Below are 22,102 nucleotides of genomic sequence, written 5' to 3'. Positions count from 1 at the left end.
ATTCTCAGGAACTACAACTCCCAGCCTGCTCCTCGCGGCCCTCGCCAGGCCCCGGGGCCTTGCCCTCCGAGGGCCTCGCACGCCGGAATCGCCGGGCACTCTGGGAAGGGTCAGGCTCCGGCGGGAAGGCGGAGCCGTTGACAAGCCGGAGGGAAAGCGTGGTCTCTCCAGAAAGAATCACATCCAAAGAGAACGCTGAGCAAGAGCCGTAACGGGGGTGGGAATGGAGAAGCACGGAGAAGCTCGAGGAGTGGAATTAGAGGTGGCAGGATGGGTGGAGCCGGGTGGAGGCCAGGTGGGTGGGCACGCTGTACACCTAGGGCGGGGAAGCTGGGCGCGCAGTCTTTAATCCCTGGATCGGCGGGCGCGACCGGCCCTGCCGGTCCAATCGTCCTCCATGGCTAGAACAGGGAGGGGCTGAGCCAACGTGGAAAACCAGGGATGGGTGCTGGGGAGAATGGAGCTAGTTGGCAGGTCAACTGGGCGGCCAAGCTCCGAGGGGTTACCCATTTTCTGTGGCCTCTCTGTGTGGGGTGCAGACATCCACTTAAGTAACAATAGTTTAGCAGTAAGCTTTGATAGGGTACCTAAGGGGAGTGCCCCGAAGGAAAGACTGATTTTTTTATCGTTCATGAGAGAAAAATTCTGGAGTGTTTTGTTTCCGTACTGTGAAGGAGAAAGCACATGCAAAGGCCTTTCCTGCCAAGTGTGGTGGTTATACACCTGTAATCCCAAAGCTGAGGCAGGAAACCAAGCTCAAGGCCAGCGGCACATTAGTGAGTTCAGGGCTATCCTGAACTACCATAGTGAGACCCTGCCTCAAAAAACCAAAACCAAAAAGCCGGGCATGATAGTGCACTTCTGTAATCCCAGCATTTGGGAGGCTGAGGCAGGCCCCTGGGCCACAGAGTCCAAGGCCACCCTGAACTGCATGGTGAGACCCGGTCTCAAAAAAAGACAAAAACCCAAACCAAAAAACCTTTTTTAATCTCCCCAAGCATACTTTGTTATTGCCTTGTAGCAATTACTAGTAAATCCTTAAAAGGTCTGTGCCCAATGCTGACATCTTTCTACCTCAGTTTCTGGATTTTGGGGTTACAGGTGTCCATCACTATGCTGGTCACTGTTTGCTTTAAAAAGAAGTTTTAGAAAGAATTAGGCCTGCAGAAACCTGGACAGGATAACAGAAGGAATATCAGAAAACAAAAAGGTAGTTTATCCACTGCTGAGGAGCAGAGAAAAGGGGTGGGTGGTTTACTATAAACAAATTTTCATTTGACAGGAAGTTGAAAAACTGGCATTTTTATTCAGGCATGTATAAAAACAAAAACATTCAATCATAGGACATCTCCCCCTCCTTCAATCCAAGAGAACAGAGGTCTGAAGACCAGTCCTCTTCCTAACCTACCTGGAAGCTTCTCATTTTTGGATGAAAATACAGTAGCTCCTAAAAGTAGGTCTTTGGAACCTTAGTGAATCTACTTATAGAGTAGAGATCACGGAGACAGCACATATGAACTATGGTTTACACAAAGACGTTTTTTTCTAACCACTCCTCCACCACTATCTGAGAAGTCTGGGTGTAGGAGGAGGATGTGGCTGTTGGAGTTCAGCTTGATTCAGTGCAAAAACAAGAAAACAATGTCCCTTACATGGGCTATGATTTGTATCAAGTTGTCTTGACAGGTTATAGTAAGAGCAAATGCTTTGGAATTAGGGAGATTTTAAATTATGGACCTGGGACTTAATTTCTTCAGGCTTAGTCCCCCCCACCCCCACGGTTTTCAGTGATTTTTTTTTTTGGTACCAGGAATCAAACTTAGGACCTTACACTTGTCAGACAAGTGCTGTGCTGCTGAGTTGTATCCCTGGGTCTCTTCTCAGTGATTTGCTTTCTGCAGTTTGAGTTACTTGTGGCAACTACAGTCTGAAAAAAAATTTTTTTTTTTTTTTGGTGCCAGGGATCAAACTCATGACCTTGAGTTTGCCAAGCAGGCACTTACCCTGTTGAGCTAAACTCCAGGCTCTCCAGTCTGGAAATATTAAATGGAAAATTGAAGAAATAATTCAGAAGTTTAAGTAGCATCCTATTCAGAATAGCATGATGAAATTGCACACCATCCTGTTCTGTCCTGCTCAGGGGAATTAACTCTTTGCCCAGTGTATCCACCTGCCCATTAGTAGCCTTCTCAGGTGTCATCAGGCTGCTGTGGTGTCACAGTATTTGTATCCAGGTACACTGCTTTTACTTAAGAATGGCCACACAGTGCAAGAGTTGTGGTACTGGCAATTCAGACATGTCAAAGAAAAATCATAAAGGACTTCCTTTAAATGAAAAAGTGACTATTCTTAATAAAGAAAAAAATCATATGCTGAGGTTGCTAGCATCTATGATAAGAACAGTTCTGTGAAAATGGAAACAGGTACCAGTCCTAATTTTGTTGCTGGATTTCAAACTGCAAGTTATGGACAATGCGTAAGTACTTCACTGAAGGAAAATACATTATATAGTTCAGTAATATCCCCAGGTTCAGACATTTACAGAATATCTTAACACCTGAGGGCCACTGTCTATAAAATGAGATGTCTACCTCACAAACTTATGTAGATTATAAAGAGTTATGTGAAGCAGTATAGGAGAGATTTAGCATGATACCTGGCTCTTGGTTAAGTGCTCAATAAATAGTAATCAATAGCTACCCTCTTTCTTCCACAAAATTTGTGCTTTCCAGGGGATTATAAGTCAGAAGCCAGAATTCAACTCTCCTTTGCTTTTTCCCATTTCTTCCTCTTTAAGACAGTCTGATGGGAAAATAACCTGTAAGTGCCTGAGAGAGAGACTGGGGAAATAATCCTTCATATCTCCAGGGAGTTCCTGTGAGGAAGCTGAGGAGTGGGATTAGCAGACTAGACAAAACCTCTTTTCCTGGGGCTGGGAAAGAGAAGAAAGTGCACAGCTAACTATATTCTGTAAGAATTTCACTTTAAAAGTGTTTAAAAGCCTCGAAAGGTTGAATGGAATTATCTAGGCCTGGAGAAATGGGGCTGAGACCTATGAGGGAGAGGGAGTTGGGAAGAGTGTCCTCTATAGACACTAGCTGCCATTAAATGCTCCCGAATATATCAGGGAACAGGGGTTATGTTCTCTGGGCATTAGCCTTAGGGAAAAGCCTGCTATGCCAGTAGTCAGGATTATCAAAGGCCGAGTCAGTGGCTTCTAAGCTTCGTAGAGTTTTGAGGCGGGCATAGCGAACATGGGGGGCATTGTGTCCAGGCCCCTGGAAAGCTCTCATCTCTTCATAGCCTTGTTCAGCTGCTGGGCAGGCCCCCATGGCTGCATAATCCCCCCCTGTACCACTTCCACGCTGCCGATTCATATATTCATAGTCCTCATCAGGAGTGGTGCCAGCAGTGGGTATGATGGGAACAGGATGGAGTGGGCAACTCTGTGTGCTACCCAGAGAGGCACTGAGGTCTGATCCTACATCCATGTACTCATAACCCAGCTCCTCGAGGGAACCAGGCCTAGGGGGACGAGGTAGACTATGCCTTCTCCTCCGGTTCATGTATTCATACTCTTCATCTTCATCTTCTTCTTCAGTACCCAGGACAGAACTGAGACCCACTGAAGAAAGGGTACCTTCCTGGGAGGAAGAAGTGCCTAGGGTTGAGAAGAGAGTAGAGGTATGTGGAGAATATCATGGTAACAGGCAGAAGGGGTTAAAGGAAGGCTTGAAAAAGAACAATAGGGAGGGATGTGATCAGAGAAAATAATTAAGAGGAGCTTGAAGAAAGGATTAGAGGAAGATTTGAAGAAAGCCCTTGGAGGAGTCAGGCACCTTTAAGATGTGTGTCTGGCATGACATAACCGTTGACATCCTCTTCTTCTAAGCCCGGAGGGGAGAGTGGGGTGACAGGAGTAAGCAGGCTATGGCGCTGGGAATGGTAGGCACTGTCTCCGCGTGGCCGTGGGCTCCGGCTCCGGCTTCTACACATTGACACCTTCTCTTGGAGCTCAGTGTCACAGCCTGTCACATGGTCCTCTGATGATTCTGATGCCAGGCGTGCCCGTGGCACTGGGTGTAAAGAGACAGGACGGGGGCACCGTTCACTATCCCCACAAACTGCAGACTCCTAAGGAGAAAAATAAACAAAATATAATAGGGTTGATTCAATCTCAGGACAAAGAAAAAAGGAAAGGGAGAGAGATGTTTGTTTAGGAGGAAGTTGGGCTGTTTGGTTCCTTTCTCGTAGGCTGCTGATGAAACCTTAACGGTTTCTACTGTACCACACTACCCCACAGCACTTATCAAGACCTTCTGTCTCCTACCTCTCACATATCTCACCTGGGGGGCTTCCCCGAGGTTACTTTGGTTCATGGGCATGTATCCAGATGATGGGCTTAAAAGGCTCTGGCTCTAGGATGGAAAAGTAAGGAAAAGCTTAAACTGAAGGAGAAATCTACTTTTACAGGTAAATTACAGATTAAGTTGCAGTAAGTAGTTAATGTGGATATCTGTACGGTACATGAGGGTTAAGGATAGGGAGTGCTCGAGTGTTCGGAGGTGTTTTACCCCTCGTGGCCGGGTAAGTGTTCCAGCTGATAAGCTGAGGGCAGAACCTAGCGTGGTTGCCAGGCTGTCTTCCTCTGCCTCCAAGTCTGAGTCAAGGTCCAGTTCTGGCTCTAGCTCTACTTCTTCTAGTTCCTTGTTTGTCAGAGTAGAGGGCTCTGCCCCAGGAGGTATTCCAGACCCACTGTCTCTCTATAAGGGAGATAACTGTTAAGGTGAATCTCAGTTCCAGTCAAGTCCTCTTTTCTCTAAATGTCCTTGACATCTTCTAGTCCTCACTCACCCTTATGACTAGATACCGTGGTGGATCACGGGCCATCCTGGTGAACTCATTGGCTAGTTCTTTAAAGGTCGGACGAATATTCTCATCAATCATCCAACCTGAAGGTGAGACAAAGGAGACAGCCAGAAGAGGGATTAGAGGCATAGCAGAGAAGGAGGGAGTCAGAAAATGGCTGTGGTCCACAGGTAACTCACACTTGACCATGACCATGTAGACATCAATGGTGCAGATCTGAGGCTGTGCCAGCCGCTCCCCCTTCTCCAGCAGGTCTGGTACTTCAGCCAGTCGCAGCCCAGCATAGGGCTCTGCCCCAAAGGTCATCAGCTCCCAAACTGTCACGCCTGGCATGGCAAGAAATGGACTGATAGGCTGGAGATTTAGCTCAGTGGCATTAGCACCTGCCTGGCAAGTGCGAGGTTGTGAGTTCAATCCTCGGTACCAAAAAAAAAAAAAAAGAAGAAGAAAAAAGAAATGGACTGATCAGTCCAAAAACAGTAGATAGGCAGAGATGAAAGGAAAAGCAGAAGTGCTACAAGGATCTGAAGGCTCTATAGTTCTTAAAAGGAGAGGACTCAAAAGGCATTTGTGGGATTTGGGCCAGTGACAATGCAGAGACTCAGATGCACTGACCATAGCTCCAGACGTCACTCTGGTGTGTGTATTTCCCGAAGTGAATACTCTCAAGGGCCATCCACTTAATTGGAGTCTGAGGAGTAAAGATAAAGTTGCCACCAGTTGACTTCCACAAATTTTCTTAGCATTTCCAAACCCCAAGTTCTCTGTCATTCTTTTTATTGTTGCTTTCTGAGCTTAAATTTCTGGCATCTTTAGCTTTTTTCCTTGAATTTACCATGTAACAACTGCATACCTCAGAAAGAGACCACTAAATACTCCCTTATCCCCATGCTCCCCACCTGGCTGTGTTGTCACCTCACCTTGGCCTCACTGTGTAGCAGCTGCTTGTCATCAGGTGGCAGCAGGTCAGCCACACCAAAATCTGCGACTTGAACCTGACTGGGTGACTTAAGCAGCACATTTCGGGCAGCCAGATTCCTATGCACCATACTGTGCTCCTCTAGGTAGTACATACCCTGTGGTGGAGAAAGTAATTTTAGGGTTGGGGGAGTTGATTGTTGAGATATGGAGTTCCCCTAAACCCTGAAAGCATCTATCAGAACTTCAGTCTTCCCACTCCTCCCCCTACTGCCTCCAGCCAAATGGTGCTTAACTCCTTGAGGCTTCTCTCACCTTGGCAATTTGTACTCCCCAGTTGAGCAGCAGCTGAGGCCCCAGTGCCCCGCGGTGTTGTCTCACATGATCCAATAGGGAACCCAGAGGCAAGTATTGAGTGACAAGCTGCAGAGATGATCCTGGGCAAAGTCCTAGCAGCCGTACAATATGGGCATGGTCTAAGCTGCCAATGGCGAGCATATGCTATAAAACATGAGAAGCGTTATCCAGGGAACAGATTCCCATACGCTCAGCACATGTACAGCCAACTCAGGGCTCCCGCTAACATTCAAGTCCCGCAGCATAGCTAGCACTGTGTCTGTTCACACAGGACTATATTCTGCAAGACTATAACTAACACTGTCTTCTCTTCTCATGGCAGAGATTCCCCTTCCTCACTTACATCTGTCACAGCTTGAAAACTCTGCCGTCCACTCTTGTCCTCAATGACTTTAATGCAGACTGGAATCTTGATGGATTCACCTTCAGGGATCCACACTCCCTGGGAAGTTTGAGACAGGAGAAGGTGAGGGGCGTTTGCCCCAGATCATCTTTTGCCACAACCCTTTCCCCTTTACTACCTCCCCAGACTCTCTGTGGGTCACTCACTTTGTGCACTGTTCCAAAGACCCCTGAACCAAGCACTTTAAGCTTCCTCAGTTCTGTCTCTTTGAAGATTCTGGCATAGACTTTGTTAGCCTTCTCACTAGGATCCAGAGGTTCTAAGCTCTGAGAAGCAGATGGAAAAGAGGTACTCAGAAAAGCCCACACCATATCCCACTCCCACCAGCTCCCCACAAATGGATGCTAAGAGCAACAGCACCCAAAGAGGTGGGGGCAGGAAGGGCAATTGTCATTAGTCCTGGAACACATCATTGGCATGTTGAGAAATAACAGACCGAGGACTGAGGAAGTTGTGCTCATGAAGTTAGGAATCAAAGTGTTGGATGTTCCCTCTGACTGAAAATGGCTGTGGGAGGGAGACTGCAGAAAATTGGTTGTGGTATCCCCTTGAGGATCTTTTACAGTGTTCTGTGCTTTACAAATCATTTTTTCATGTTATGCCCATTCACCTTTCATCCAACATGGGAGAATGAGTGTTACTTCCTTTGTATAGATGCATAAAACCAAAGCACAAAGAAGGAAAGTAACTTCTTCAGGCTGGGGATTTGGCTCAGCAGCTCAAGAGCCTGCCTAGCAACTACAGTGTGGTGAGTTCAATCCCCCCGCAACAAAAACAACAACAACAACAAAAAGTAACTTCTTCATAGTTTATGGAAAATGGCAAAATGAAGACTAAAATTCATGCCTCCAGTTTCCCTAGCTGGTATTGGACCACACTGTCTCTTTGCAAAATTTGATCACATCTCTACAGGAAGAGAGGAGAGTGATGGTCACCCTATCATTAGTCCCTGGGTACAGATGACATAGATACCTCTCACAAGCTAAATACTCACCTCACCCCGTTCCAAGTAGCGCCTCATAGCCCTTTTATTCTGAATCCTGCGCCCACGCCAATAGAGAAAAGTGATGCCCAGGACCAGTAAAATCACTGTCAATCCAACTGTCACAGTCAATGCCAAATGGGTTTTGCTATGGGATGTAGAGAAGGCCAGCATTACCCTGAGTTTACACCTCCCTCACAAATATCACCTATATTTGTGCTGAAGGTATACTGCAGATCTGGGGCAAGAAGTTAACATTCACATATACATATATCCTTGGGCACAGAAGAGGTTTTCCTAAAGCTAGGATCTCCCTGCCTTTGGCTACTGTAAGTTAATATTAGGAAGGAAAGGCCAGAAGCCTAGATTCTTTTTTCTTCCCTCTCCCACAGAGACCATAGGGTCTCACTATGTAGTTCAGGCTGGCCCTGAACTCACTGTGTAACCCAGGCTGGCCTCAAACTCACAGTGACCTGCCTGCTTCAGCCTCTTTATTGAGATTACAGTTGTGAGCCACCATGCCAAGCTAGAAGCCTAGATTCTTGAATATAATGATAGTGACCTATGTATATAAAAGGCCAGAATGAACATAGCCATTCTTCCCTGACTCGAAACCAGTCCATCGCTAGCTTCTCTCAAATACCCCAGTTTCCACAATCTCCCAGCTTATCATACCTGATTAGTACCAGTGGTTGACCCAAACAGTCTTGTAGCTGTGGTCCCTTACACCTAGAATAGAAAGTCCCTCCCTTAGATGGATGATTGGAAAAGAGGCTCAAGTCTAGCAGTCTCAACATGCAAAACTTTTTTTCAGGGGCTCTCAGGGCATCCCATCCTGAAACCCAAAACTGTCCCAAAACATAGTTTTTACCTCCTGCTCACTAGCCTTCCTGAGCTCCCCTTGAACAAAACTCCCCTGACCTGGTTATACCAGATTCCCCAAAACTGGTATTATTTTGTGCTGTTACCAAATTTTTCCTTCCTCCAATCCTTTACTTTATGGCTGGAATTGATTTTTTTTTTTTTTTTTTTTTTTTTTTTTTTTTTTGAGACAAGGTCTCACTATGCATGCAGTTCAGGCTGGTCTTGAGCTCATTTCATAGCCCAGGCTGGTCTTGAACTCACAGTGATCCTTCTGCCTTCAGCCTCTCAAGTGCTAGAATTATAGGTGTGTACCACCACACTCAGTTTGGAACTAATGCTTAAATCACAATCTTTTTCTTTCTTTTGTGCCTCCTAACCTTTCCTCTCCTACCCCACCTTGTCCCACCACTGACCCCTGGGTGCAGTTCTCATGGCAGGGCCGACATTCATTCCGAACATCTGGGTACTTGAAGATAGGACCTTTGGCACCTAGGACTCCATGGGGGCAACTGCTCACACAGTGGGGCCCGTCTCGAAAATGGGCACACTGAACACAAGCATCAGAGCCCTGGGTAGAAAAAAGGTCAGGATCCTGAAGTGGGATCCCATTATTAATTCCATACATCCCAGCAAGGACCAACCCAGCCCATTCAGGAACCTCTGGAGCAGACTGTAACATCTGGCTTCTGTGGGCCATCCTGGACACTGGACTCTTAGTCCCTAGATACTCCCAAGTGTCAAGTCTTCCCCACCTCCCTGAGAGATCCAGGGCTACTGCCATACCGAGCCATTGCACGTGGCCATGCCCTCCATGGGCTGGCATTCTGGGTGGCAGGAAAAGCATTCAGCTTCATAGGCAAACTCACGAGGCTCCCTGTAGTGGAGGGTAAGGAAGAAGTGTCATTTCCCAAGTCCTGACCTTCAACACCTTGACCCTACAATGAGAATCAAGTTTGTTCCCACCAAGGTATGTGATGTATGTTGCTCAGAGGCTGTCAGGTACCATGGGAACAGCTCCATCCCAGGGCCCCAGCCCATCCTTGCTGATGGTCTCCTTTCACCATACCCATTCAGAAAGTTGCAGTGGGTCACACAGACACCCCCTCGGCTGTAGTTTCGACAGGACAAGCACTGCCCAGGGCCTTGGCCCCAGCATCCCCCGGAGGAGCACAGCGGGTCACACACTTTGCCCTCTGCCACTGGAATAGAAGGGGTAGGTCAGGTGCAGGAGTCCAAGGACAGCCCTTTCCTGGGTGCCCCCTCATTACTGTTTCCAACCTGCCAGCCCCTTTGTCCTTGGTTCCACCCTCAATTCGATTCCCAATTCCAGGGCAGAGCAGTTCTTTTTTTTTTTTTTCTTTTCTTTTTTTTTTCTTTTTCCTTTTTATCAGTACCGGGGATCGAACTCACAACTGCCTGCTTGCAAGGCAGGCGCTTATGCCACTGAGCTAAATCCCCAGCCCCGGTAGAGCAGTTCTTGCACCCCTCATCTTCTTGTTCTGCACCCTGTAGCCCACTTCCCTCACCACAGTCCCTGCGGGGCCGATTATGCTTGATGTCCAGCCTGTCTTCTGCAGACCCCCGAAGCAGCCTGGTCCAGTTCAGAGAGTGATGGTAGCAGAGCTGCCGATTGGCACTGATGTAGATACGACCAGCGCTTATCTCTTTTAGGGATCGGAGGCCCAGGGATGTAACATTCAAATTCTTCATTATCAATAGTGAGAAACCCCGGCTGAGAATAAGGGAACAGGATGAGCAGGCTGACTACAAAGAGAAAGGTATACATGCAGTGGATTCATTCACACTTGAAAATTTGCTCTGGGCTAGTCCTGCCCCCTGGGAGGAACTGTTCCCCATTAAACTCGAAGACCTCCTGGGGCTGCTGTAGGAAAGGGCACCCACCATGCATTTGGAGATGCTACCACCTCCACGTCTCTTACTCACTTGTAGAGACTTCTGCCCCCAATGGTTGTCAGATTGGAAAAAACACTGAAGTTGTGCATGTGTGGAGGCCAGGACTGGATGTTCAAGTAACCTGAGGGTTGGAAGAGGTATATGACAGGGCACCTCTCTGCTTCCTCTTTCTCTGGTTCTCCTGGTCCCTTCTTTTACTTGGGATGTGATTTCGTCAAGCAGCTAAGACTTCTTCCCCCTTACCTGTGATCTCCCGTACTGTCCGGAACACATTGAGCTTCTCAGGGTCTAAGGCAGGGATCTTGTGCCAAGGGTCTCTGGTGAGAAAAGTCAAAACTGGTCAGTCAAAACAGAGGTATAATCTAGTAAAAGAAACACACCTGTCTTCAACCTTGGGTTTTTCTAGATAATTTTTTGGTGGGGAGTGTGTATACTAGGTAGCACTCTGCCATGAGCTACATCTCCAGCCCACTGACCTTGGTTTCTAAGTGCTGTTCTCCACCCAAAGAAAACAGAACTCCTTGGAGAAATAGCTGAGGTAGGGGAAATAGCATGAGCCTAGGGTATAGGCTCTAGAGCCAGTGGTCAAAAGAATCAGGATACATGCTTAAAACACATGGGAGCAAATTTAAGGGGCCAAATCTAGGGTACCTAAACACTAAAATAAGAATGTAAAGGACCAGCAGTGGTGGCATATGCCTATATTCCCAGCTACTTACGAGCCAGAAGGACTATCTGAGGCTGAACTGGGCAAAGCAACAAGACCCTGTCTCAAATTAAAAAAAAAAAGGGGGGGCTGGGGATTTAGCTCAGCGGCATAAGCGCCTGCCTTGCAAGCACGTGGTCATGAGTTCGATCCCTGGTACCGGTAAAAATACAAAAATACAAAAAAAAAATTAAAAAAAAAAAAGCTGCCATGCATGATAGCATGATGGCACATGCCTATAATCTCAGTACTGGGGAGCGGGGGCAGAGGCAGGAGGATTACTGTGAATTTGAGGCCAGCTTAAACTATACAGCAAGACTGTCTAAAACAAATACATAAATAAAATGAACGAATGAATGAATGAGAGCTGGAGATATTGTTCAGTGACAATATCTACACAGATCAAAATAGATCAGGGCTTGGATTTAGCTCATTGGCAGAGCACTTGCATAGCAAGCAGGTCTTGGTTCAATCCCCAGTTCAGAAAAACAGATGAAAAAGTTTAACTTGGCTAAGGATGTAACTCAGTGGTAGGGTGTTTGCAGTAGCATGCCTGAGGCCGTAGATTAGATCCTAACATGAGGATACAGCAGACAAATCCAAGATCAAGATTATCCTACAAGTTAGCTGATTTACACTCACCAACAATGCCAATATCATGAAAGATAACAAAAACTGAGGAAGTGTTATAAATTAAAGGTGACTGAAGATATAACTTGAGTGTAACTGTATGGTCTGTGCATGAGTTTAGTAGAACAATTTGTGAAATCTGAATAAAATCTGTAGATTAGACAGTATTTGGTTTCAGCACCAAGTTTTTCATCCATGCAATGTACTTTGGTTATTTAAGAAAATGTTCTTGAAGGGCTGAGGGAGGAGCTCAATGGCAGAGCACTTGGCTAGCATGTATAAGGTCCTAGGTTGAACTCAATTCCTAGAATTCCAACCACAACAACAAAAAGTGAAAGAAAAAGAAAGAAAATGTGTTCTTGTTTTTAAGAAACATGCTGAAATATCACAGGGATAAGGGAGTACTGTTTCTGGAAATTCACCCTCCACTGGTTCAGAAACACACCATGATTTGTTTGGGTGTGTGTATAGAAAGAGAAAAAGAAATAAGCAGGCATGGTTGCTCATGCCTGTAATCCCAGCAGTCTGGGAGGCTGAGGAAGAATTGCTAAATTCAAGCCCAGCCTGGGGAGCTCAGCAATTTAATAACACCTGGCTCAAAATTAAAAAGAAGAAAAAAAGAAAGAAATTATAAAATCATAAGTAATATGTTTAACATTTAGGGAATCTGAGTAATAAGTGTATGGAAATCTTTATATCATTCTGTGACTCGAGTTACAGAACCAAAATACTGTCAAAATAAAAAATTAGATGGAAGCTGGATGTGGTAATGTGTGCCTGTAATCCTAACACCTGGGAAGCTGAGGCAGGAGGATCACTGTGAGTTTGAGGCCCGCCTGGACTACAAAGTGAGTTGAAGGCCAGACTCTGTCTCAAAAAGACCAAAAAAAAAAAAAAAGGGGAACATGATGGTGCATGCCTGTATTGCAGCAATTAGGAGGCTAAGACAGGAGGACTGGGTGTGAGTTCAAGGTCAGCCCAGGTTACACAGTGAGTTCAAACCCAGCCTCAACTACATAGTGAGAACCCTGTCTCAAAAAAACAAAACTAGAACGAAAAAACTAGGGTCAAGAATTTAGCTCAGCAATTTTAAGTGCCTGTTTGGTAAGCATGAATTTGTGTTTGATTCCTAGTATTCCCCCCACACACAAAAAAACCTAAACTAAACTGAGAAACTAGGTGTGGTGGTGCATACCTATAATCCCAGCAGTCAGGAGGCTGAGACAAGAGGATTGCTACGAGTTCAAGGTCAGTCTGAACTACACAGTGAAACCCTGCTTATACATAAAAAAGTATTATGGTACATGCCTATAATCCTAGTACCCAGAAACTGAGGCAGGAGGATTGCAAATTCAAAGTTAGCCTGGGAAACTTTGCAGTTTGGCAAGACCTTGGGCGGCAATAAAAAATTTTAAAAGGGATTGGTATGTAATTTAGTGCAAAGCTCTTGAGTTCAAAAATAGAAAAAGGGGCTGGGCATCACCTATAATCCCAGCACTTGGGAGGCTGAGGCAGGAGGACTACTGGTGAATTTGAGGCCAGCCTAAGCTACATAGCAAGATCCTGTCACCAAAAAATAAAAAAATAAAGGAACTGGGTGCAGTGGCACATGTCTGTAATCCCAGCACTCAGGAGGCTGAGGCAAGAGGATTGTTACAAGTTCGAGACCAACCTGGGCTGCCAAGTGAGCTCAAGGCTCAGTGCATAGTGCAACCCTGTTTTGAAAAGACAAAAACAAAAAAAAAAAAAAATGGAAAAGAAAAAAAAAAAAAAAAAAAAAAACAGATGGCCATAGTTTCTGTAACTTTCTCCATCTCTGTCTCACATACACATTTTAAATTCTTCCCAGTGGTCCAAAATGTCCCTTTGTTCTTTGTTGTTTCAAGCAACATAACTAGGAGAATTAGTTGGAAATTATGGGGAGGTATATTTTTATCTAAGTTTAGTAATACATTTTAGAAAACTTAAAGGAAAAAGATACATTGTCCCTGTCCCATGATTATCATCATTCATCAGGATGATACTGATTATTTAAGGATGTCCCCGAGGGTATTTAGGCCCTGGATATGAAGTTAAATTCAGCATTGTCTCAACTGCTAAGGTTTTATGACTTAGATTTCTGGTCACTCCACAGAGGCCAATGAAATTAACCATGTGGGTGGATGTGCCAAGAGACTGAGGAAGGAAGACAGAAGTTCTAACCCATTGAGTCCAGTGATCAGAAAGTCTAGGTTGCCCAGGATCTTGGTGCAGTTCACAAACCCATCGATGTTGCTCGAGTCCACAGTCTGGAAGCGACTCCCAGCACCTGTCCCTTCACAGGCTGCAGACACAAAAACGGCTCGGTGAGGATGGTCCGAATAGCCTCATGGGAAAGGATATGTCTCCACAACTCTACCACCTTCTACTCACCTTTAGGACACAACCCTCCACAAGGTTCACACATGTTGATGCCATTTTTATTTACTTCCATCTTGTCAGGAGGACATGCCCGGACACAGGATGTCTGATCCACCACGAAGTTATCTAAAGAAAAAGAAAGCACCATTAGAAATGAGGTAGAGGCCCTGCAAACTACCAAGGCAACCCCTCCTCTGCGCTCTTGTTCCCTCCTGCTGTGTACTGGACTGGCCACTGCTGCCACCTTAGCTTACTTAGGCATTGCGCCACAGATCAGAAGTTCCCTGGGCTCTTCATTCTCCTAAGGGCTAGGTAGGAGCAATTAAGGAGACAACACGTAGAGGTCACCCACTGAGGGAAGTCAGATGATCACAAACATCCGTGCTCTCGTTCTCTATATGACACCCAACCTGACCCCTTCAGTCTCCCAACCACTGTCATTTCTTCCCCTCAGCCACTTACGGGGACAGCTGGCTACACAAACTCCACCATACTGGTATTTGGTGTGGGGATTGGGTTCGAGCTGGAAAGTGAGCTTGTTGTACACAAGAGGCTGTGGGCACAGGGGCACACAGGCTCCGCTGTCGTTGAAGTGTCGGCAGGCCTGGGGACACAGTAAACCCCTGACATTCATGATACATGTGAACCCCACCTCTTCCCCACAGCCCATGCCCTCCTTTCTGAAGCCAGCATGTGCCTGGCAGGTGTACATACAAAGCAGTCGGTGTCCTGAGGGCCAGAGCAACCGCCTGCACACTCATCATGGCAGCACTGGTTGGGGTCCGGCCCAAAGCAGTGACCGTTACATTGAGGGGCACAGATAGTCTTTGTCACTATGGAGGAAGAAAAAGCATGGAATCAGGGCTCCTAGGACTGAATTCCAGGGCCATTGCTCATCCCCATCTGCAACATGAACACAAGTGTGCATTGGCAGGGTTGTCAAAGTGTATGAGCTTGAAGTTTTAAAGGGAAATTGAAACCCACATGTTTGGCAGTCCTCTGGTCCAGGGCCCCAGCAACGTCCCTTGCAGGCCTCGTGACATGGGGGACCTGGTTAGGAAAAAACACAACACAGGGGGCCATCAATTCTTAGAAAAGCTTGCTTGGATCAGCAGCGTATGATGTCAGCACACAGGAACCTCAATCCAGGGAGCAAGAGCCAGGGCAGTGTCCCTCCCTAGCCTTGGAGAACAGGGCTCTGCTTAAGTGAATCTGTCAACAAGGGGTGGAGCCACACCCCCACACCACCCAGTGGGCGGCTGAAAGGGAGGGCAGGGCAAATGCCAATCTCAGCCCCAGCCCCAACCAGGAACCTGCTTCCTTCTGGTTAAACTGAGCCCAGTAGGGACCTGTGCTTGTGAGGGAGCGCAGACTGTGGTCAGGGTGGGGTGGGAAGATCTGGCCTCCTGGCAACCCACCCCACCACTTTTCCTGATACACTGCTTCTGTGATATGGATTCCAGAGGCCTGACCAGGTAGGTCCCTCCTGGCAGGCTCCTGGCATGGGGCCTGGGATGATTGTTCAGTGGAGAGGTAGATTTGGCTTAGGGATATGAGGATGGTTTGGTGTGGCACAGGGAGCAATCTTGATCATGGTTACTTACAGCTTCTGCCATTGTCCTGCACCACTATCTCAGCGTCTGGGTGCCTCACAATATCCCGCCAGTCAATTGTGTCCATGTGACAAAGTTTATCATTCTTCTCAATATAAACACCCCCTGACAGGATCTCTGAGGTAGGGAAGAGAGTGAAAGGTTAAGGGCTTCAGTACCCACCAAAAGGACACTAGACAGCCAGGAGTAGGAGAAGCCTAGCATGCAGTCCAATTAGGTCCACTATGCGGCAAAGGGTTGCCATCCAAGAGGAGTCAGTCATACAGATTCCTGCCTCTTCAGACACCTGTCTAAGTCCCGGTTTAGATCCGGTTTAGCCAGTGGAGGGGAGGAGGGGAAGGGAAAGAAGGAAAAGATATCTTTGATTTAATGCCCCTGCCCCCAGGCCTACCCAAGTGTTTTCCAACTAACTGGGACAAGCAGCCAGAGAAGGTGGCCAGGTGGAATTTAACCCCTCTGTACCTCCAGCTTGTGGTGACTAGGGAGGGAGGGCAGGCAGCACTCCAAGGAAGGAGGGACTCTAAAGTACACTGTACCTTGCATTGGGAGGCACGGCTAACAGATCCAACTCCAACTCCAACCCCCGCCCAAGGACCTCCCTTCCGGGGGCAGATGCTCTCAGCTCTCTACTGGGTCTTCTACTGTTTAAGGGGTGGTGGATCTTTACACAATGTAGTCAAGCAGTGTTGGGTCCTCATCAGAGAGGTGCCTGTCAGCAGGACCCTGAGAGCAAGACCAGAAGGAATAATCAGAAACTGACCTGTGAGCTGGGTAAAACGGAGCTGGCGCAGAGCATGGCTGGAGTTGGTGTTATAGTTCAACATGACAAAGATGGCAAACTTCCCATCGTAGACCTGGGTCCCCCGCACCACTCGCAGGTTAGGCAAGGGGAGTGTAGAGAATTCGTTCATGGCCACGAGGACATAGCCTGTCACTTCTCGAATCCACTGTGATGGAGCAGATCATGGCAGTGAGAGAGACAACAAGACAGCGTCTCAGCCCTTTTCCATCTTAAGGTACTAAAGGAGCCCTTAACTATTTTTTCCAGGGCCTCATTCATTTTAGGCAAGCACTCTATCCTTGACCTATCCAGCAGCCCCCCTTGAATCCTTAACTTACTGTTCAGGTAGGCCTCAAGTTTCTGGGCTAACATACTCTTCCTGCCTCCGTCTCCTGACCAGCTGGTATTAGAGGTATGGTCATTGCACCATCTGTCCCATCCTTTTTTCAGGGCCACCCCACATATCTCTGACTCCGCGACCAGACTTTAGCCATAGGATTCTAGTCCCTGTCTCCCTTATGGAACTACTTAGGAACTATTGAGTCTTAGGAAGGCTGAGCTGAGCAGAGTCATCCTGAGAAAGAGAAGATGTCTTCTATGTGGAGGATGGGGGCAGCGGGTTAGTTGGAAGGGGTTGGGTGTGCTAACCTGTAAGAAAGAGAGGTCCGCATTGTGTCCAGTGAGAACAATTTCCAGGTTCCCCATCACCACCTCACACCTTTCATAGAGCTTGTATAGTGTTTGGTATTGATTCTCAGCATCGCCTGTCACACTCAGTCCGTTCAGAGTCCCAGGGCACACTGTTCGAAATGGGAGTAAGAGTGGCAGAGTGCTGGATGTAAGTTTTCAGTGCCATCTGCTACTCCCAAGAGCATCCTTTATTGCACTCTTCCAGAAACACTCAGCAGGACCAGAAGGCAGCTGTCTGCCAACCTCCGCAGTGAGGGGTGGACAGTGACACCTACCAGAACCGAAGCCTCCCCCCTCCATTGTCCCATCATCTATGAAATGGGAAGGTGAAGTTTTCTGTTCCCACTAGGGCATATCCTCTTCTATCTCTTTCAGAACTACTTTGGGGACTAAGGGGTTAATCCAGAAGGAAGACAGAGGGGACTTTTTCCTCTCCCTAGAAAGAAGTTAGGCAAGGACTACAACTTTGATTACCCTCCTCTCCCCTCAGCCACTTACTTCTCTGGCCCCAGCCTGCCTCTCTCAGCCCCAGCCCCGGAATAAATATCTCTTTGGGGCTAGCACACAGCCCCTATTGTGTCTGCCAGGGTGGGATGGGGCAGAGGGTGGGGGCATTGCCCAGGGCCAGAGTTCAGCCCACAATGAGGCGATTCTATCCAGGAGGAGGGGGTTGCCCCACCCTGTCCAAGACACCCCATCCTCAGCAGCACCCCCCTCCACTCTGGAACCCTGGGCTCAGACAAGTGACCTCACTGGAGGGGGGAGCTCCCTGGTGGTGGGGTCAATGGGAGCTTTGTCTTTAACACTGAAAGATAAGGAGCTGGCAGTCACCCCCCCCTTTAAATTTTGGCTTCCTTTCTCATTCCCTTCCCCTATTCCAACATACTCCATCCAGCTCCCTCAGCATCACTCCAGCACTGTTTTTCAGCAAACACAGAGAAGGTGGAAGAAAACAGTAGGAGACCCCTCATTCCTAAGCCCTTGGCCAATTTCAGTGTGAACACAGATTCATTACTGAAGGCCTGACATGGCAATCTCACTGATACTTGCACTTGGGAAGAGCTCAGACCCATGGCATGGAGGAGAGGTGCATGAGGCACCTTGGGTTCTCACTTTCCTTTGTAAACATGAAGGACACCCGGCTTTGGGAAGTCTTGGTCCATGAAGCTCTACCTTGTCTCTAGTCCTTGTGGGTAGGGTGCAGAGGAGGAGATAGATAGCACCTTTTCCAACCACCCTTCCCTGAGGCAGTGGCAGCTCAGTGGGAAGCAGAAGTACTCAGGGAGAAGGAGGGAGACTGAGAGGCCCCCACCCCTCCAGCTGGCTACTGCCTAGATCAGACGGCTTGACCTTTGAGGAATCCTCTTCCCAGTCGTTCCCCAGGAAGGGAAGCAGGTAGGGGGAATCTCAGGAAAGGGGGCAAACAGGCCAGGAGCTCCCAGAGGAGCCTGGGAAGGTTAGTCATTTCTGGATTGGCCCCACCCTAAACCCCTTCCAGGCAGGACACCCCCTCTTCCACCTTAAGGTGCCAACTCTTCTCCCAGATAAAGGAGGAGCCAAGATTTCTGCACAAGGAAGTGGTGTATGCTCACATGCCTACATGCACACTACCCAGACACAACTACAAACACAAACATGTACATAGGTTTGCACAAGGAAGTAGGGTGTGCTCTTATGCCTACATGCACACTACCCAGACACAACTACAAACACAAACATGTATATAGGTTCCTCGCCAGTCCAGAAATCTAACTGGTCTGTCCTCAGGTCCTTATCACCAAGTACTCCAAGTGGCCCCAAGGAGGCCATCTGCCCATAAATACAGCTCAGACTTTGAGTCTGTGCTTGGAAGTCAGCAGAGCAACAAATCCCAGTTCTCTGGCACCCTGAGGGTAAAGTCCACCTTTCATAAGTGGGAGCAAAGGGCCTGGGCAGGGACTATATACATCTCTGGGGCGGCACCAGGCAACTTAGGCAACAGGGAAGGGGAACAACAATTATGAAAATCCCTGCTGTATCCAGGAACTAGGAGTCGGGAAGGACAGGACAGTGTCAAAGACCCTCCTCCCGGGGAGGGTACTGGGAGTAAAACAGAGGACAATCTCAAACAGAGGCCTTCCCTCCTGTCCCCCACCCCTGTCACAGTAGGGACAAAGGGACTATAGAGGGCCTGAGACAGGGCCGGATGCCCAGAGGCTGCAGGATCCAGATAAAGTAGAGACTTAACCGTGCCTGCCTTCTGCTTCTCTCAGGGAGGGTGCAACAGTCTGGGACTCCTGGGATCCCAGCTAAAGATTCTTGGGGTCTGCAAGGGACACTGACACTGTCACTCTACTGGCCCCTCCCACTCCAGTCCCCAGACCACCTCCCTCCACCAGCTGGGAGTTTCACATCTCAAGATCCTTGGGAGTTAAATTTAGGCCCAGCAACTGTGGGGAACCACAGGTGGTTTCTCCCACTCCCACCCTGGGGAAGGGGCCCTGGCTGTGCCAAACCCCAAGCTGATATGGGGGTGGGGGTGGGGAGAGAGCAACAGAACTCTGATCCCACTGAGGCCAGCACCCTTCAAGTGTCCCTGGTCCCAGAGACCCCCCCCCCCCAAAGGTGTGGGCTCAATGGCATGGAAGCAGGAGGTGGAATGGAGAGAAGCTACCAAGAAATGGTGGAGTAAACAATAAACAGACTGGGGGAGGGGCAGGAAGGAACAACTTTTAGAACAGGTGGCTCTGAAGGTGGGAGTGGTACCTGTGTGGCCCTCCTATTGGGGTGAGAAAAGACTGAGAAATGAAGTCTGAATGTCCTTTCCACTTTGGAGCTCCTGACTCCAAGTCCTGTACGTAGTAGATGTTCGATAAATATTAGTTGAATTGACCTGGGTCTTAACAGAGGATGGGGCCACCCCGCCTTGTTTTGAGGGAAAGCTGACAGCCAGCCCCTTATTGGGCCTCTCACCCTGCTGTCCCCTGGACTTGGCTCTGGGGTTAATTTCTGCCCTCCCCAAGACAGGCCCACTCACGGAAGAGGAGGTGCCACTCCTGTTTTTCCAACATCAGAAAACAACAACCTACTCTAGACCTGCCACAGCTCCGCCCTATCGGCAAAACAACGAAACTAGGGGTTGGGGAAACCTGAGTAGAGTGGGGTTCAGGGGATACAGTGAGCACCTTCCGCCAAGGTCCCCACCTCCCTCAACCTCCTCACAAAACCTACGTCCCCGCTCAGCAATTTAAACAGCGGAGACTAATTAGGGGGTCAGCGAGGCTCTGTAAGGGGGCGTGCGTCCAGGAATGTGTCCCTGCCCGACCACGCCAAGAACTCAAGCCCGACGCTCCCCTCCCGGTAGCCCCTGTCGCCCTGGGGTCATAGCCCCAGCCCTGAAAGCCTGGCCCTGCTCAGGCTCTCAGTGTGCTGCTGTCTGCCCCCCGGTCCCGGGCAGCGGGCGCCCCCGTACCACTTACCTGCCTGCGAGTTGCCCACCTCCGAGCCCCGGGCCAGGCTGAGAAGGAAGCCCAGCACCTGCAGAGCCCCACTGGCCCTCATGACTCCAGCGGGAGGTGAAGGGAGCCCAGCCGAGTCCGGCCCGGCGGGGGACCGTGGACTAGGACATTGAAGCCATAGCCACCTGAGCCGCCCGCGAGTGGGAGGCGGCAACGGTGGCCTCGGAGTTGCACTCTGCGGCCGGAGCCGGAGTCTGGAGCGGGGTGGCAGAGCAGGGTGTACGTCGGGCTGAGAGGGAGGGAGCTCAGGAGAAGGGGGTGAGTCACGGCCGCGCCCCCTCGCGTGCGCGGCTAGAGCGGGGCGTGCGGAGCCTCGCGCCGCTTGCCCGAAGCGCACCCCACAGCGTAGCCGAACGGGTCCAGGAGTGGGCTCACGCCCGCGTTTCCCCGGGAGCCTCAGAGAGCCGAGCGCTGGACTCCAAGTGCCCCCCGACCCCGGGAAAGGTATTGAATGGAGTGGGAAGAGCGCTCCAAAGCCCGGCCCCCTGAAAGTTAGCCTCGCCCATTAACCAAATTACTCAACTCCCCTAGCCGGTTGGGTCACTTGAGGGATTTTGTCTCCAAATATGACTGTTTCTCATTGTGTTTTTGAGTAGGAGGGTGTTTTTATACTCAGGCCACCTCAGTTTCCCCGGGACTCAAAGCCCCGTAACTCATCCCCTCTGCCCAGGAACCTGAGCCCCAGAGGCCGCGTGAAATCGCACTGTCTCCAGCCGCTTCCTCCTGCAGCCCGGCGCCGCCGGCCTCTCCCGGGGATTTGGCTGGGAGGCGGGGGTGGCTTCCAGCCTGGGAACAGACCCCGGAGCCCGCCTTTCCCCTGCCACCCGGGGAGGGGCTCCCGCACCTGTCGCCCTCCCCTCTGCTGCCCCCCACGGCCGCCTGCGCGAACAGCTGCCTGCCTGCCTCGCTGCAGTGCGCGCCCGCGCCGTCCCGACGACCGCGCTCCCCGCCGCTCTCTGGGGACCGGGACTGGCGCAAGGTCCCGCCACCCACGTCCACACCCGCCAGGTGCCTTCCAGGACCCGCTCGCGCTGCCAAGCAAGGATGATGCTGGGAGGTCCCTAGAGCCTGAGTCCACTGCAGGCAACGAGCCCCACTGCCCAAGTCAGTTCTACTGTCCCGCGTTGGGCGGGTTGCGACCCCCTATCCGGCTGGATCCGACTGGCGCCCCCTGGTGCCCAACCCGTGGCAGTGGCGCCCCACTCTGCGTTGCATTGCAAATCTAGCGAATTGACCTTCCAAATTTGGCTAACAGATCCTGCCTAATCATTTCCCTCAAAGTCTTTAAGAAACCTTAAGATGTTGGAGAACCATCCCCCGCCTCTTGATACACACCACAAACCAAGGCTAATTTTTTTTATGTGTTCGCTTTTTCTCGGAACTGGGGTTTGAACCTAGATCTTTCGCTGTGAGGTACGTTCCCATTACACCACCACCCCCTTGTGACTCGATAGATTCAGTCTGAGTTCCAGTGTGAG

The 22,102-nt window shown here is 49.3% G+C and overlaps 1 protein-coding gene across 2 annotated transcripts; it reads right to left on the bottom strand.

The window, feature by feature from the left end:
* Positions 1-1,286: 1,286 nt before the first annotated feature.
* Positions 1,287-20,931, bottom strand: Erbb3 (erb-b2 receptor tyrosine kinase 3). 2 transcript variants are annotated; one of them, XM_003476196.5, is made up of 28 exons: positions 20,586-20,931; positions 17,086-17,237; positions 16,417-16,603; positions 15,648-15,773; positions 15,028-15,093; positions 14,758-14,876; positions 14,506-14,647; positions 14,056-14,169; positions 13,846-13,966; positions 10,551-10,624; positions 10,338-10,428; positions 9,920-10,125; positions 9,460-9,592; positions 9,177-9,267; positions 8,807-8,961; positions 8,205-8,258; positions 7,542-7,677; positions 6,694-6,813; positions 6,488-6,586; positions 6,103-6,288; positions 5,790-5,945; positions 5,485-5,560; positions 5,049-5,195; positions 4,855-4,952; positions 4,575-4,763; positions 4,347-4,418; positions 3,840-4,134; positions 1,287-3,661 (listed from the first exon to the last, which is right to left on the bottom strand). In XM_003476196.5, exons 1-28 carry the CDS (start codon positions 20,665-20,667, stop codon positions 3,138-3,140), a joined length of 4,011 nt encoding a protein of 1,336 aa, XP_003476244.4. In that variant the 5' UTR covers positions 20,668-20,931; the 3' UTR covers positions 1,287-3,137. The 2 variants fall into 2 exon arrangements, with proteins under 2 accessions (XP_003476244.4, XP_063110987.1); XM_063254917.1 differs by lacking the exon at positions 20,586-20,931 and adding an exon at positions 19,873-20,418.
* Positions 20,932-22,102: the final 1,171 nt, after the last annotated feature.

Source organism: Cavia porcellus, unplaced genomic scaffold, assembly GCF_034190915.1.
Source record: "Cavia porcellus strain 051 isolate PalLab524CR breed Dunkin Hartley unplaced genomic scaffold, mCavPor4.1 scaffold_8, whole genome shotgun sequence".
NCBI lineage: Eukaryota > Metazoa > Chordata > Mammalia > Rodentia > Caviidae > Cavia > Cavia porcellus.
The sequence above is the reverse complement of the archived record's forward strand: the minus strand, read 5'-3'. Positions and strand labels throughout refer to the sequence as shown.

Bases quoted from the DNA above. Each gene is read 5' to 3' on its own strand.
- Erbb3 (XM_003476196.5), bottom strand. From the start codon at position 20,667: ATGAGGGCCAGTGGGGCTCTGCAGGTGCTGGGCTTCCTTCTCAGCCTG. The intron at 17,238-20,585 runs GTAAGTGGTACG...CATTTCGAACAG, and splicing joins GGTGGGCAACTCGCAGGCAG to TGTGCCCTGGGACTCTGAAC. The intron at 10,625-13,845 runs GTTAGAACTTCT...TTTTCTCACCAG, and splicing joins CTGATCACTGGACTCAATGG to AGACCCTTGGCACAAGATCC.